Source organism: Eptatretus burgeri, chromosome 11 (assembly GCF_056783735.1).
Source record: "Eptatretus burgeri isolate ZD-2024b chromosome 11, Ebu_testis_v1, whole genome shotgun sequence".
NCBI classification, from domain to species: Eukaryota; Metazoa; Chordata; class Myxini; order Myxiniformes; family Myxinidae; genus Eptatretus; species Eptatretus burgeri.
Window position 1 is genome coordinate 54,780,569 of NC_140971.1, and position 16,034 is coordinate 54,796,602.

Here is a 16,034-nt window from a genome sequence, read left to right on the forward strand (position 1 = left end):
CGTGTACATAATAAATATCTCTTGGGACTTTCTCCGGCATCCCGACCAATTATGTACACAGGCATTTCACTACCAAGACGATTTTTGTCACCTCTAATGTTTATTTACTTCACATAATATGTGAATTACATGTCCATCAGTTTGTTTATAAGTCTTTAAAAATTAGGTGAAAAACAAAAGTTAAAATATATATATATATATATATATATATATATATATATATATATATATATATATATATATATTAAACACCATTATTTTCTTTCCTCTGTATTATGGGAACGTACCTTCATTGGACGTTGTATATTAGACCGCCGCCGTGATAGTTTCGAACAAAGCATGCATTACCTCGTTTTTTCTGCACGAGTTGTAATCAAAATGTACCTTTGTTTCCTCAAAATGGAACCTTCATTTGATAATAGAAGACATGTTCAGTTTTCAAATATACACCAGAGGCCTGTGCAGGTTGTTCCAAGGCAAGGCATTTTTGATTCGGCTGAAACAAAAGGGCGGATTAAGATTCCTGCGAGGTGAATGCAGGCTGACCAAGGATAAGCCCGTTTTTGTTTTTTTCATGACGACAAGAGTTAATTATCTTCAAAAGGTGTGTTTAAGTATACCAAATACCCAGTTTTTTTTTTTTACTCCCTCAGCATCCCCTTAATGTGCATGCAAAGTTTTGGGTGGATTGGTTTCATGGTTTTGGAGTTATAGAGAAGACACAATGACACACACACACACACACACACACACACACACACACACACACACACACACACACACACACACACACACACACACACACACACACACACACACATATACATACCTCCATGAAGCCAAGGAACCAATCAATGCACTGAGACACAAAACAGAACTGCACTTTTTCATCAGACAAATTTTACTTACACATACAAACATAGCCCCCTTTCTGACAGCAAAATAAAAGAAAAACCCTTTTGTTATTCTCTTCTGTCTTGTTGCTTCCATAAAATGCAATTACAAAATCAGGTGAGATATATAACAAAGAATCAAGACTCTTGAGAATGTGAGAGAATAATTGAAAACTACATGCGAGTCAAGCAATAGCAAAAAACTTGCTCTTTAGGGACGAGTGAAACTGAACAACAAACATACAATAACATTAGCCATGTAAGAAAATGTTGAACAACATGATAGTTTCCTTTGACAACCTAAATTCAGAAGAAAAAGAAATAGTGATCATGATGCTATGTCTGACATAAATAAATATGTAATGGGCATAGTTAGTTTGTGAAACACAAGTAAGTTTTGTGATAGCAAGTGTGATGACCATAGTCAACTTGCACGCGATATCAAATTAAACTTCGTAGGGATGGGATTGGGGGAGAGGGGGGAGGTGGTGAGGATAGCAATAGCTACTTGCATAATCATTAAATAGTTTGACAGTGTATAATACAGAAACAGATTGTTGTGAAATATGAATCAGAACGTGTGACAATATATAACAATGATTTTCACTGAGACTGTAAATAAGATGGACGAACGCTTGTGGTTTCTGAAGGCAGCACAAAAGTTAAACCTCTTCCAAGTATTGTTCTCTTTTTGGAGAGAGTGGAGCTGCAATTTGCCTTCTCTCCAACATCTTGAGAATTTCTGATGCAATCCACACTGTTGATGTGAGCAGCATGAGAAATAAAAGATCTAGCAAAAGAGCCGGACACACAACACACCACAAAAAGGTTAAATGGATCGAAATGTGAAACATCACATTTCATTTTGATGATAATTCTGTCAAATTATTTATGAACACAAATGGTTAAAAGTAGAAAAAACAAACAAACAGACATTTACTGTGCCATTTTGATGATATGAATTTTCTTTTGTGTGAGTATTTTTGGATGCAGGCTCAAAGAAGAGAAATGGCAGAATCGAGGAAGTGGGATAGCACATGGATGCAAAAAGTGCAGGTGTGAACAGGTTGGGAGAGAGAAAGAAAGCAAGAGATAGAGAAGGGAAGGAAACACATCGACATAGTGAAAGGTCGGAATGATATAAAATATCATGGAGGATAACCTGAGGTGGTGGCGTACCGACAACTTGAAGCCCTGGAAAGAAAAGTGCAGGGAATGCACAGAATGAAGAAGGGGGTTTCACAAGCATGAAAGAGAAGAACAAAGGGATAAGGTGAATGGCAAGAATGGGTTTTGGGGGTTTCACAAGGAGCGGATTTCTAGAACAATGTGTGTAGCCTGGAGGGACTAGAAAGAGGCGGAAGAGTTGAGGATGCAAAACCTGAGGAGGGATGGCATAAGACAGTAGTCAACGTGTTTGTGAATGATGAGAGCAGTAACAGACAGGCCCTGTGCTGCTTTCTTCCTGAAGATGACCATTTTTAAGAGCTTTGGATTGCACACTATCCAGAATAAATACAGGAGGTGTGATGGTGAGGGAACCAGCCCAGTGATGAGAGCAGTTGGATGAACTTTTAACCACTCATCCCAACTCTCTCTTCTTCACATGTGGCAATTTCAATTGTCACCCTGAAAATCGGCTGGGTGTTGGTACCCCTCTCACCAGCCATGGCACTTCAGCAAAGAACATCTGTGACTCCATGGGACTGACTCAATCTGTGAACTTTTCAACATAGATTTCTCCCAATGGCAAATCCTCCCTCCTGGACTTGGTGATGACAAACGTTCCCATAAATGTCTCGTGCTCTTCTTTTACTCCAATTGGTTCATCTGATCATGTGGTGTGGAAGTAAACATTTCTGGCTATTCTCAGAGAGATGCCTGAATGCTGGCGAGTCTGGCATTTCACGCCAGCAGATTGGCAGGGACTGGAAGCAGCCATCTCTCTTCAGGACTGGTCTCTAATATCTTCTGCCCTGATGTTAATGCAACCTCGGAATTCTTCCAAAGAAACTTGCTTTCTCATGTACAGATTCATCCCATCTTATCTTCAACTAGAACTACGTTGTCGATGGCACACCATCCCATATTCCCGCGCGCACTGCTTTGTCCCATTAACGCGAGGTGAAATTTTATCTTGCAAAATGGATTGACTATTCTTTTCTTTTTGATGTGCTTTATGACCAAAGACTTACTATGTTTACTAAATCAGAAGTCATTGCAAGCATGTCAACATTTCATGAAACATTAATTTAACACTGTCCAGCAAAATAGAACTGTGCATCAATTTAATCAGAGGAATGAACTGTGTATAATATTACTTATAATTATTCATAATCAATTAGATACAATAAAACCTGTGACTGTTTGTCACTCATGGGGGCCACATAAGTAAGTTCTTTATAAAATAATTTACTATGTACAATGGTAAATACACTAAAAAAATAAAAAAAAAAAATCGACCGCCATGACCCCAACTCCTCTGGCCCGACCCCTTGGGGTCATATCAAAAATACATGTGCACTTCCCCATACATATATCTACTATGTCCCAAAGTTTCAAGTTCCTATTTCAAACGGTGTAGGAGGAGTTACAGGGTAAGACAGACGGACGTACGGACGTACAGACGGATGGCAGAGACAATCACAATATTCCCGCTTTTCTTCGAAAGCGCGGGAATAATTATTCATGATCAATTAGATAAATACAGTAAAACCTGTGACTGTTTGTCACTCATGGGGGCCACATAAGTAAGTTCTTTATTAAAGAATTTACCATGTACAATGGTAAATACACTTAAAAATAGAAATCGACCCCATGACCCCAACCCCTCTGGCCCGGCCCTGAGGGGTCATATCAAAAATCCGAAAGTGTTGTGCACTTCCATATATATATATATATATATATATATATATATATATATATATATATATATATATATATATATATATATATATATATATATATATATATATATATATATATATATATATATATATATATATATACTATGTCCCAAAGTTTCAAGTTCCTATTTCAAACGGTATAGGAGGAGTTACAGGGTAAGACAGATGGATGGACGGATGGACGAGACAATCACAATATTTCCGCATTTCTTCGAAAGCACGGGAATAATTATCCTACCCTTCCCACCACCCCCCCACCCCCACCCACCCCCTCCTATGGTACACTGAATCCTGTGGTGAGGCAGTTACTCTGAAACAATTTGCCTTCTCTTCCTGGAAGGCTAATCCGAACAAACGAAGGCAATCTTAGTGCATTCTAAAAAGTCCACAACAAGTGTGTGTCCACTTTCAGAAGAGCCAGAAAACAACATCTGTCCAACCTCAATAATGACCTTTCAAACCTGTCTCCCTCCTCTAAAACCTGGTGGTGCATTGTTAAGTCATTCGCTGGTCTATGCTCCCCTTCCATCTCTTCCCTCTATTCAAATGGCACCACAGCCGACTCGGCTCGTGAGAAGGCCGAATGCCTCAATTCTGTGTTTGCTTCAAAATAGTGTCCCCAACTTCTCACTTTCGGTACTCATGCTTTCCTGCCATACCCAACTGCTCCTGGACTCTGTGTCTTTTGCACCTGAGAAGGTGGAGAAGATTCTTTCAATCCTCGACTCTGACTCTGCTACTGAACCAGACAGCATCAGCTCACGTGTCCTAAAAACCTGCTCTGCTGTTCTTGCACATCCTCTCTCTGCCCTTATCACCCTGTCATTTGTGCTCGGTCATCTTCCATCTGTTTAAAAATCTGCCAACGTCACTGCATTACAAAAAAAAGGTGCAAAAACTGATCCCCTGAACGACAGATCTATCAGCTTACTTCCAATCATCAGAAAGGTCATGGAATCCATAATCAGAGTAGATATGAAATCTTTCCTTTTCTCCAACAACCTCATCTCAGATCATCAATTTGGTTTCAAACCAGGTCACTCCACCTTGAACATGCCGCTTCTACTCACCCAACAATGGATGGAGGCCCTCAATGTCAGACAGGAGATCAGTGCTATCTCTCTGGACATATCTCATGCTTTTGATACAGTCTGCCATCCTGCCTTGCTCTCCAAACTCTCTGCCTATGGCATCCAAAGACAACTACTCAAATGGCTTACTGACTTCTTCAACTCTCATAGCCAACATGTGGCACTCAAACAGAATCCTTTCATCTCCTCTCCCTGTTAAGGCTGGAGTGCCTCCATCCAGCCTCAATTGGAAAAGATGATGAGAACAGGGAAACAGAAAGGATTTTGATAAGGAGAGGCCGTGGAGTACAAAGCACTGAGGGTTATTGCATTTTGGTAAGAGGTTGAGGATGCGGGTTCTACTTTTACTTCTGCTATAGGGCAAGTTAGTGGCTTTGCAGTCCTCAACTGCTTCATCTGTTGTCTCTCGCTACCTTCATCTCAGAGCTTTCATTCCGCTTAAGCCAGCAAAGACTGCACATGCTCCTCCAGCAAGCCATATCTTGTTCTCATCAAACATGGCATGCTGTTCACAACCCCTCCTGTCCCACTCTTCTCTCGACTGTGGAGTGGCTTCTTATCTAATCACATTCCTCCTTCCAATAATTTAAGATTGCAGGGTTGGAACATTTAAGCCATGACCTGTGATATCTCTTTTAAGCCATGACCTGTGATTTGTGAAGCGATATCTCTTTTTCTATCCACCTGTTTCGTCACATTTTATAATCCCATTACGTTATTCCACCTTTGTTGTGTGTCCCTTGTCCAATTGTTTTCTTTGCCCCCATTTTGTGTTGTTGACCTATCTTCCTCTTTTGTCAGCTATTCCATGAGCTTTGAAATTATTTGAAAAACATGTTCAGATGTAGTCTTTCACTCACCCATCAAGCCAAGTTCCTCTGTTTGGAAAACCTTCTGCAGTGGGGGGAAGTATATCACTGCCAGCTGACCCATGATGGAGGCACCAACAGCATAGCAGAACATGTGGTTGCTCAAAAAACCAATTTCAAAAACGGACTTTGACTGTAGAAAAACAAACAACACCAACAAAAACACAGGAAATACTGAAAATATCAACTCCAAAAGAACCTGTTTTCAAACAGATTCTGAACTTGTGAAAATGATGCAAAAATATAAAAAATAATAAATGTGCTAATAGTCGAGCTGGTTGTGAAGGACAAGGAAGAGATTTTGTTGCAGTATTTTCATTTGCCAGTAAGCAATTGAAAGCTTGAGTTTTCAATAAACCAAGTACAAATGTCAATTTATTTTTTCTCTCCCCTCATGAAATGGAAACAAACATGCAGCTCTGAAATACAACATGAAATAACTGTGGTATGGAATATACCTGCGAACGTGAGCTCAATGCATTGAACATGTCAAAGAAGACAAAGCAAGTGAAGGTCATGGTTGTATCTCGTGGAGTGATCATGTTGTCCTGCAACTGAAAAATAAATGACAGATCGTTATTTTAAATCGCTCGATTTTGTGCAAAAAACAAAGAAAAACAAAAAACAAATAAATACAAATCGTACATCAGAAGAAAATAAATTTCAGGTAATGGTGCCAAGAACCACATCCACACATGGGTTTTTAACCAAATAAACCACCAACTCCAGGAAGTTTTTCTCGTAAAGAAATATGCATTATTCGGTCGAGGCTGAACGAAGCTAGGTCGAGGATGAACGAAGCTAGGTCGAGGCCGAACGAAGCTAGGTCGAGGATGAACGAAGCTAGGTCGAGGCCAAATGAAGCTAGGTCAAGGCCGAACGAAGCTAGGTCGAGGCCGAACGAAGCTAGGTCGAGGCCGAACGAAGCTAGGTCGAGGCCGAACGAAGCTTGGTGGAGGCCGGACGAAGCTTGGTGGAGGCCGGACGAAGCTTGGTCGAGGCCGAACGAAGCGAGGTGGAGGCCGGACGAAGCTTGGTCGAGGCCGAACGAAGCTTGGTCGAGGCCGAATGAAGCTTGGTTGAGGCCGTTTATTCCTGCTACGTGAAACACCAATGCCTGCAGAAAACGGATTTTTTTCGTAATGCTGGCCGCATTTTCCATCTAATCATCATTAAATTTTGCATGAAACCAGCTTTTACCATTGTATTGCACACATTTCTTATTTGTCAACTTGGTTGTGGGATGGCTTTGAAGGCCATAAAATTCAAGTTGATGAGTCTTTCCTTTGCGTTACGAAAGGAGATGCACAGAGCACACTACACAAGCGCAAGCACATCTACACTTGCCACTGGAGATGGTTCGAGCTAAAACATTTCGAGCCCTAACCGAAAAGAAAAAAAACGGGAAAAGGCAGGAATCCTAAATCTATTTTCCTGGAATTCACAGGAAACGACTTACCAGGAAGAAGCATGAGCTTGGGCTCCATTTGTTTGAAAGCTTTTCTCAGCTCAAGAAAATTAGGCTGACACCATCTCTAATCTCCATCATATGTGGTGTGTCAGCGGTGTGGTACAATTACTGCTGATGTGGCACAATAGACAATGTAGAAGATAATGAGCACTGAAATATCCTGAACTTTGTGTTGACGGGTACTTTCAGTAGAGTCCTTTTTCACGTCATTTCCACAAGGGTCTCGGCTGACGTTCCATAACATGGTCAAGGATGATTGTGGACATCTATTACTCGTATAATAAGTAATGTTGCTGACAACTGTCATTTTATTCACACTATGGCAGATTCTGGTGCAATCATAAAAACTAATGCAATCTGTATTGGCTTTGGAGCAAACCACAGGGGGCTTGTCATTTGCTTGTGAGTACACTTCTGCCTCATTCACAATGCAACAGGTTTCCATGCTACAACAACTGCAACAGCTAAAGTGCTTCCATTACCCGCCTAAATCCTTCCTTTAACAAGGCAGGTGAAATGTCTCCCTGTTGCCAAACTTTCTCCACTCGTTCCCTCAAGTTGCACAGCCTGTCATGGACAGTGAAGTCACCATGTCCCAAGCCCTTTCCCATTATCCCTTGTACAGGACACGCTGCCAGTCCCTTGTCACACTGAATGGCAGATGCAGCAAAACCTCAACAACATCATTAGAAGAAGCCTACAAAAGCTGTGGCAAGTGTTTTTCACCTTGGCCTGTGTGTACAATGAGACAGCAGTTTCAACTTTCACCACTGCATATTAAGCAGCAGCAGGTTTGTTCGACCTTTCATTTTCACCGATAAAAGTACAAATAATGCAGATTGCTCTCATCAATGTCTCAAACTCATTTCCGACTTGTAGGTTTGGTTTTAATTACGTGGAATTAAAGGCATGTTTCTGTCGCACCGTTTTATGTAATTGTAATGCCGAATCTGACAGATGCGTTGCACCTTTCGTTTTCTCTGACACAAATGGTTGCTAAAAGCAGAAGCAGCATCCCCAGTGCCGCTTAATCAGGATTGAATCAAAACTGATGATCAGAGATGAGACTTGAGGTCTGTAAACGTGATCAATTCAATCAGTATTCCCTTGAACAGGGAGAAAGCTGAGTGGCCTGTCATTGCAAGGTTCAGTCTTGGTAGTGTTACTACCAAATGGATTAATTCCATCAAACGAAATGGTCTTTAAACAAAGTAATAATGACAAAGTGGATTATGAGACACTTCGAAATGCTGCTTAGGTGTTGCTTCGGTATTGCTAATTCCAGACTATTACATGAGTGAAAATTGGATAGGATTAATGTTAATTATATAATGCATGGTTGCAGACACAGAACATGTTTCCTCACATACATGTTTCGTTGATTAGGTTCACACAGATTTGTGTTGCAATGTCTGCTGGATAAAGGTTCGTTTTTAGCCACATAAAGTGCATCAAAACCTCATGTTATAGTCTTTACTCTCAACCATGATGGCATGGTCCTGCATCAGTGATGCGCCAAAGGTGTTATCCCTTTTCTCTGTAATTTTTAGACGCGGCATGCATTTTCCCCAGCGGAGGGTCTGTTTCTTGGTATTATAACAATTTTGCCAGCCGTGGATGAGTCACATTTTTAACAATGGTGGATTAGTCACACATTTCCCAGCAGCAAGTGGGTCTTTGATGAGACGTTTTCAATACACTGTTTAACCCAAAATGAATGCACATGGTTAGCTAGGATAAAAGGCATTAACACATCAAGTATATCAATGAAATGAACTCTGTAATAGTTAAGACATTCACCTCAAGGAAAGCAATTGGCTGAACAAATTTCACTGCAAACAAATTTAGGCCTGAATAGTGTTCACCAAATGCAGGCTGTGATATAACAAATATGCAATTTCAAAAGTGAACTTTTGTGATTTGAATTCCGCACATGACCGCTGGCCTCGTCTCTTTGTGCGTTTTAAATAGATTTGTCTCAAACATCCTGAAACCACAAAGACCATGGTCACGTGTACGGGGTGCGCAAATGTTTTGCTCACTGCCCTGGGCATGTCAAGCATGGCCCCACGAAAGGGGAACAGTGATTTGCCGAATTTGGAATCACACACAGGGAAATGTTAATTCCCGAATGTTTGTAATAGCTTCGGTTTTTCTAGCAGGTCGATGGCAGGAAGAGAAAATGTCCACATGCAATTTTGATTTACAAGAAGTTTATCATCCCCAGGAATGATGTTGATAATAATATGTAATCGTAGTGCATGTGTGCGTGTACATGTGCGTGTGTGTGCGCACGCACGCACTCCTAAACTGCTGTAGGGAATGAGTTTAAATTTGTTGGCTGTACTCGTCGGCGTGAGCATGGAAATGTTTTGGGCGCTTAAAAATAATTAAATCAAACAATCATAATCGTGCCGGTTCGAGAGGGGGAGATGACACAAATTTTCCATGTAAATGTGTATCGTGTAGTACCACTCCAAGTGGGGAGAGTGTATTACAAGTCCCAGCAGTTTATAATGAAGCACATTATAATATCTCTGAATGAAAACCTTATAGAACTGAAAATGAATTGGCCAACTTACATACATGCTCTGTATTCCATGCACTTCTAAACTACTGGATAAAATAAGTTGAAAAGTGGTTGTTGAACTCTGGGTGTGCTGGAAACGTTCTACTCAGTTGGGATGGCTACCTCCAACTTAAATTTTTACTTTTACATGATGAAAGTGGGTGAATCATCATACCTGCTCGTGCATTACTGTACCGCTGGAGAGAGCAACTTGAAAACTGGATTTTACTGCTAAAAAATAAATTAAACTCTCAGAAGTTATGCAAACAATTCTAAAATAAGCCAATTCTCTGTGTTGTAGTATAATTAAAACTTTAATCATCATATATATGGGGGTGGATGCATTGAAACATACCTGTTTGTTTGTTTGTTTGTGGGAAGAAATGTGTTACAATTTGGTGTTTTTAATATAGGTGTGCATGGGAATATTCCACAAAGTTGGGATGGCCACCTCCAACTTAAAGTTGCCCTTCCCTGCTGCTCCCATCAGAGCAGGTGTCTCATAATGAACAATTCATGAACCACACTCAATGGACAATGAGAGCATAAAACTGAGGTGCAGCCCCAACAAGAAAACAGAACATGTACTTAAATTATTACGAAAAATCTATTGCTGCAAGCCTAAAAACAAAAAGTGATCGTCAGAATGACAGGATATGCAAAATAACAAATCAACCGTCAAGCTGGGGGCAGAGAAAAATAAAATGGGAGATAACGGGAGGTCGAAATGCTCAACTCCCAAACATTATGTCGCTCCTCGTGGTTGGTCAACAGGTAATGCGGATGGGAAACGGGACCCAATGGGGACACAGTGGGGAGCTCACTGCATGAGTATATTGCCAGAAGATAATAGTAGTTCTCATTGTTCCTGTAACTCAGCCAGTTCTCGTCTCCAAGACTATCTCCAATGGTAACGCTTAATAAATCTACTACTGACTCACAGAAGGTCACTATGACTGTCCAGCAGAATTCTACCAACTGAAACACCGAGTGCCAACTCCCTGTTCTTGCACTCACAGTGTAACTTATATATTTCAGCCGTGGGTGGAATCCAGCTCGCTCAGCCTTGTGTGTTTTGACAACCTTTGGAAATAATCTCTGCCAATGCAGGCATGCTCAGAGAATGGTGAGACTTTATAGGACATTTGGAATTCAGGGAAATGGTAATTATAAGGAGAGGGGGAATTAGATTCAAGATAAACTCAGGCTTGCGGCATGAGAAGCAGCGGGACTATGATATATATCTGACCTCAGATGCATAGCCATGTAGCCCCACACTGCCAAAATGAAATGAACAGCATGAAGACATTGGCAGTTTTTCTATATAATCACTTGTACACAACCGGAGGCTCTCCCACCCTTCCCCATGCACGTAACACTGTTTCAACCACATGACCAACTGTGAAATTTAATTATTTTTAGCTTCATTTGAGAAAATACTGAAAATGTAGTTCCTGAAAAAATAAAAACTTCAGTCAACAAAATACTGAAAAACAAAACAAAAGAAAAACAAGAAAAAGAGCAATCAGAGATTGCAGACCCTTGCCAGGACTTGTGTTTTGTGGTGTTTGTGTACTGGTGTGTTATGCAATAAAAAGAGACAAAATTAGAACTGCCACTTTGTAACTGCTGGCAGTGATGACCAGGTACCAAGACGTCCCGCTTTGATGGGACACCTAACCCTGACCCAAAACGTTTTTTTTATTATTATTATTCAATTGAATTCAGAATGGGATTAAAATAAATTCAATTCAAATCAAATGCAAGACCAAATAGGTACAGTCTTGCATTGGAGTAATTAGGAGGAGGAGATTGGGACCATACTCTGTGCAGATCATTGGTGCTGCTTAAGCAGTCTCCTTGGCGATTGGGCACAATCCTGGATGGGTCGCCACTCCGACAGTATACCAGCATGCTGGCACTTATTTCGCCGACCTCGGAAAGATGACAGGCCGAGTTAACCCCAACTGGTATTAATTCAACAGCTGAGCAGGATTTGAAGCCCACTACCCTAACCATTAAGCCAACACCAGGCATGGAGTAATTAGAATAATTAATAAGGAGTAATTAGGAGTAATTAGAAGAAACCCAAACAAGCAAAAACCATAGATGAGGTCATCAGGAGGAACCTGGATAAGATTCTGCTACCCCTCTACCCTCAAACCCATCCAGGCACAGCCAAGTGAACCTTACTCCAAAAAAACAAAAAACAGGACCCAGATCAAAAAATCAAAAATTCCGGCTGCTAGACCATGTGTCCGATCAAGTTGAAATTAAAAACACGTATTCTCCATCAATACTCGATCATAATTGTGAAGTTTCACGTCGATTGATTGATTAAATGGTTCCAGAGAAAACATTATTTAATATATTATGGCTTCAATCCAATATGGCTGTCAAACCATGTGACCTATCAATTATTCCTTCATAAACTTGTACACCCAAGGCTTGGGGAACATTTGTGTGAAGTTTCCCCTCGATCTGTCCAGCCATTCTGGAGAAGATTTTTTTATAGGTTTTAGGGGAAATAAAATATGGCTGCCAAACCATGTGACCTATGATGTCATATTTGTGAACCTTTTGTTCCTCATAGATAGGCGATCATACTTGCAAAGTTTCACCTCAATCTGTTCAGCCACTTCAGAGAAGATCTTTAAAGGTTTATTTTTAGCAGTCTCTCATAGCGAACGCTGCTCATAGAGAGCTCGGCGTTGTTCTTCTTCTTGTTCTTCTTCTTGTGAAAACAAAACCTTTATATTAGGACTTGGCTCCTTTATATACACGATCCGGATCTCCTTAAATACAAAGCACTAGTACACATCCTCGCATTAAGGGTGCCTTTTGAGAGCATCTATCATGAACTTTTAAATATATTCGGACATTTGCTTTAAAGTTTCGAAAAGTTCACGTTACTATTTAAAGATTATTCCATTTAATATATTGTAATTTCGTAAATACATTATTTACTTCGTAAATACATAATATTTCGTAAATACATAAATACAGTATGACGGGTCTCGCTATTGGATTAATCAAGGCACGTGACGAAATATCGGAAGTTGTTGTTTTGTTTTTTTTTAAGCCGACAAAACCTTTAAGACGCTGCTCTTGGACACATTTGTCCTTGTTTAAAAACAATATAGCTGCCGAATCATGTGACCGATCATGCCAAGTTATTTTCTGTGGCCCATTTTATCCCAAGATGACACTCAACAATTTTCATACTGATCAGATGTAGCATTATACATATGCAATTATGATGTTATAATGAAGGCACCTATGATGTCATCAAAAAATACAATCACACTTATTCCCCATGAGGAGTACTTGCCATGTGCCAAGTTTAAATTTTTTCCTTGGTGCAGTTTCAGAGTTAGAGAGGTCGAAAGTTTTTTTGTTTTTTCCAACATGGCTGCCACGTCATGTGACCAATGACGTCGTAATTACCGTATCATTAAAGCATTCTACATGAGAAGTCACTCCTGGAGTGAAAATGTTGTCTCAATCTGACAAGCGGTTGGGGAGAAAAACACGAAAGTTCTGTGCGGACAAACAAACAAACAGACACAGATGCATCACCCTCTCCTTCGGTGAGCGAAAAAAATCAGATACAAGACAAAATGACGAGAAATATACCTCCCTCCAGAAGACGAAAAGCGTTCCTGAAACAATGATAAAAGATGACACGAGGATCTTTCCCACAAGACTCCTCGTCAAGATGCTCTCCTTGACATTTCGTGGGGGGCGCAATATAATGTCCTTGTCAACAGGCTCAACTCCCAAGCTGTAAATGAAATGATGTGTGATATATGGTTTCAAAAACATAATCAGAAGCTTTTGGCAATGCAAATATATATATATATATATATATATATATATATATATATATATATATATATATATATATATATATATATATATATCAAGCTCAATTCAAATCTCAAGATTCATATAAAAGTGTTTTCATCAATTAAAAATGTTAGTGATGCAAAAGGTAGCTCAAAAATGTGGATAATGTCATAAATAATCATTCAGTTTCAATTTTGATTTTATGTATGACGCTTGATTGCTTTTTCATGATATTTTCTCATGGAGAGTTAAATATTTTGTTTTGGTAATGCAAGACGATTTTGCAAATGCAAGACATAATTAAACGGTTTGCCTGCATTGTTAGAAGGTGTGCCTCACCAAAGTCGCTATCGAGTGTTGATTTGTATCACTTTACTCGATTTTTCCAATGGAGTAATGTTTGAAAGCAACATATGAAAGTTGTTTGAGATGAAAAAGCAAATGAAGTTTGAACAGCTGTGGCACTTCCAAAAATGATGTACAGTATTCCAAAATACTGCACCATTGCATACTCATTAGAAGGCAGTTTGTTTACCGAAACCCAAATTGATGTTGAACACATTAATTGGGCCTTTACTGGCATACAACCATAATTACCAAGGGTTGGATATCAGCACTGGTCTGCTGGCCCAAGGTTAGAAATAATATCCATGGGCAAGTAAAGGCTCCAACTGACTGGTCCGGTTTGGCCAGTGAAAAATATTGGCAGAGGTAGGCAAGGGGGGCATTGCCACCTCAAAAATGGAACAAAAAGAACACAAACCGATCAATAATTTATTTGATTCAATTTGCATAAACATCATTACATATTCGGCAAGCAAGGTACTCTGTGAACGCAAACGAGTGGAATATCTGTTGAGAGGAAATCTCGCTTCCGTACAAGTAGATGGAGGGAGAAAGATGGGTCTACAAGCCTCCTGCTGCTCCTGTGGTCCCATAAATGCGTAATCAATTCAAATCATGATTGTATATTTAGTTATTGGTGCTTTTTTGTTGATGTATCATGGAGAAAGCAAATAAGTGTTGAGGTATATTGCACCATTTGTAATGAATAGCAGTTCAACAGACAAACAAAAAGAAAGCTGAACATAGTGGGACTTCCCTTTTAAGAAGCCACAACAAAAATTAATAAAAAAGAAAAAATATAAATAAAAACACGACGACGGCAAAACCAACAAAACTACAAATTCCAGTTTTCCAAATTTTCAAGAAACAAAAAAAAAAAAATCACATACGCCTTCCCTGAATGAATAATGCAAGTTGTAAATGTCTGTGTCAAAAAGAAAGAATGGGTCAAACTCCTATTAGTGTCCAAATTCGCAAGTCAAAATACCATTGGTGCTTCTCTCACCTCTGTGCAGGAGGCCCATCCATAATAATGTTTATCCACAGGATTTGCATGGCATTAAGGGGGTTAGGAAGATTCATAAGAGTTGCGATCGTTATCAATGTCAATGCTGCAATGCTCCTGTGGGGGCACACAGACCAAGAAAGATAGAACACATGAATGCTGGCTATAAAACGAAAACATGCACTCGACCTATTTGATTAACAAAAATTGGATTTGAAGAAATGTTCAGGAAAATCAGGGCACACATGGCTTCAGATTTTCCACTTTTTTGTGTGAGACATGAAGGATCAATATATATCAATATATATATATATATATATATATATATATATATATATATATATATATATATATATATATATATGTATAGATGTATGTATATATATATAGATATATATATATATATATATATATATATATATATATATATATGTATATGTATATATATATATATATATATATATATATATATATATATATATATATATGTATATGTATATATATATATATATGTATATGTATATGTGTATATATATGTATATGTATATGTATATATATATATATGTATATGTATATATATATATACACATATATATATATACATATACATATATATATATATATATATATGTATATATATATATATATACATATATATATATATATATATATATATATGTACATATATACATACACATATACATATATATATATACATATATACATACATGTATACATATATATATACATATACATACATGTATAAATATATATATATATATATATATATAAATATAAATATAAATATATATATATATATATATATATATATATATATATATACATAAAAACAAATATGAGCCTGGTGTTGGCGCAGTGGTTAGGGCAGCGGCTTGGGATCCAAGAGGTCCTGAGTTCAAGCCCTGTTGAGCCACTGAATTAATACACCAGGGGGTTGACTCAGCCTGTCATCCTTCTGAGGTCGGCGAAATGAGTACCAGTATACTGGGCCGGTGTATACCCCGGTTAAAATAG

The 16,034-nt window shown here is 38.8% G+C and overlaps 1 protein-coding gene across 3 annotated transcripts in view; it reads right to left on the minus strand.

The window, feature by feature from the left end:
• Positions 1-878: 878 nt before the first annotated feature.
• The window catches only part of ATP2C1 (ATPase secretory pathway Ca2+ transporting 1), a 219,100-nt gene continuing 203,944 nt past the window's right edge, over positions 879-16,034 (minus strand). For all 3 annotated transcript variants that reach the window (XM_085846471.1, XM_085846473.1, XM_085846472.1), the window contains exons 23-27: positions 15,000-15,116; positions 13,436-13,583; positions 6,218-6,313; positions 5,751-5,892; positions 879-1,683 (exon numbers count right to left, since the gene is read on the minus strand). In XM_085846471.1, the coding sequence (XP_085702597.1) occupies positions 1,556-1,683; positions 5,751-5,892; positions 6,218-6,313; positions 13,436-13,583; positions 15,000-15,116 (631 nt within the window). In that variant the 3' untranslated portion in view covers positions 879-1,555. The remainder of the gene's footprint in view (positions 1,684-5,750; positions 5,893-6,217; positions 6,314-13,435; positions 13,584-14,999; positions 15,117-16,034) is intronic.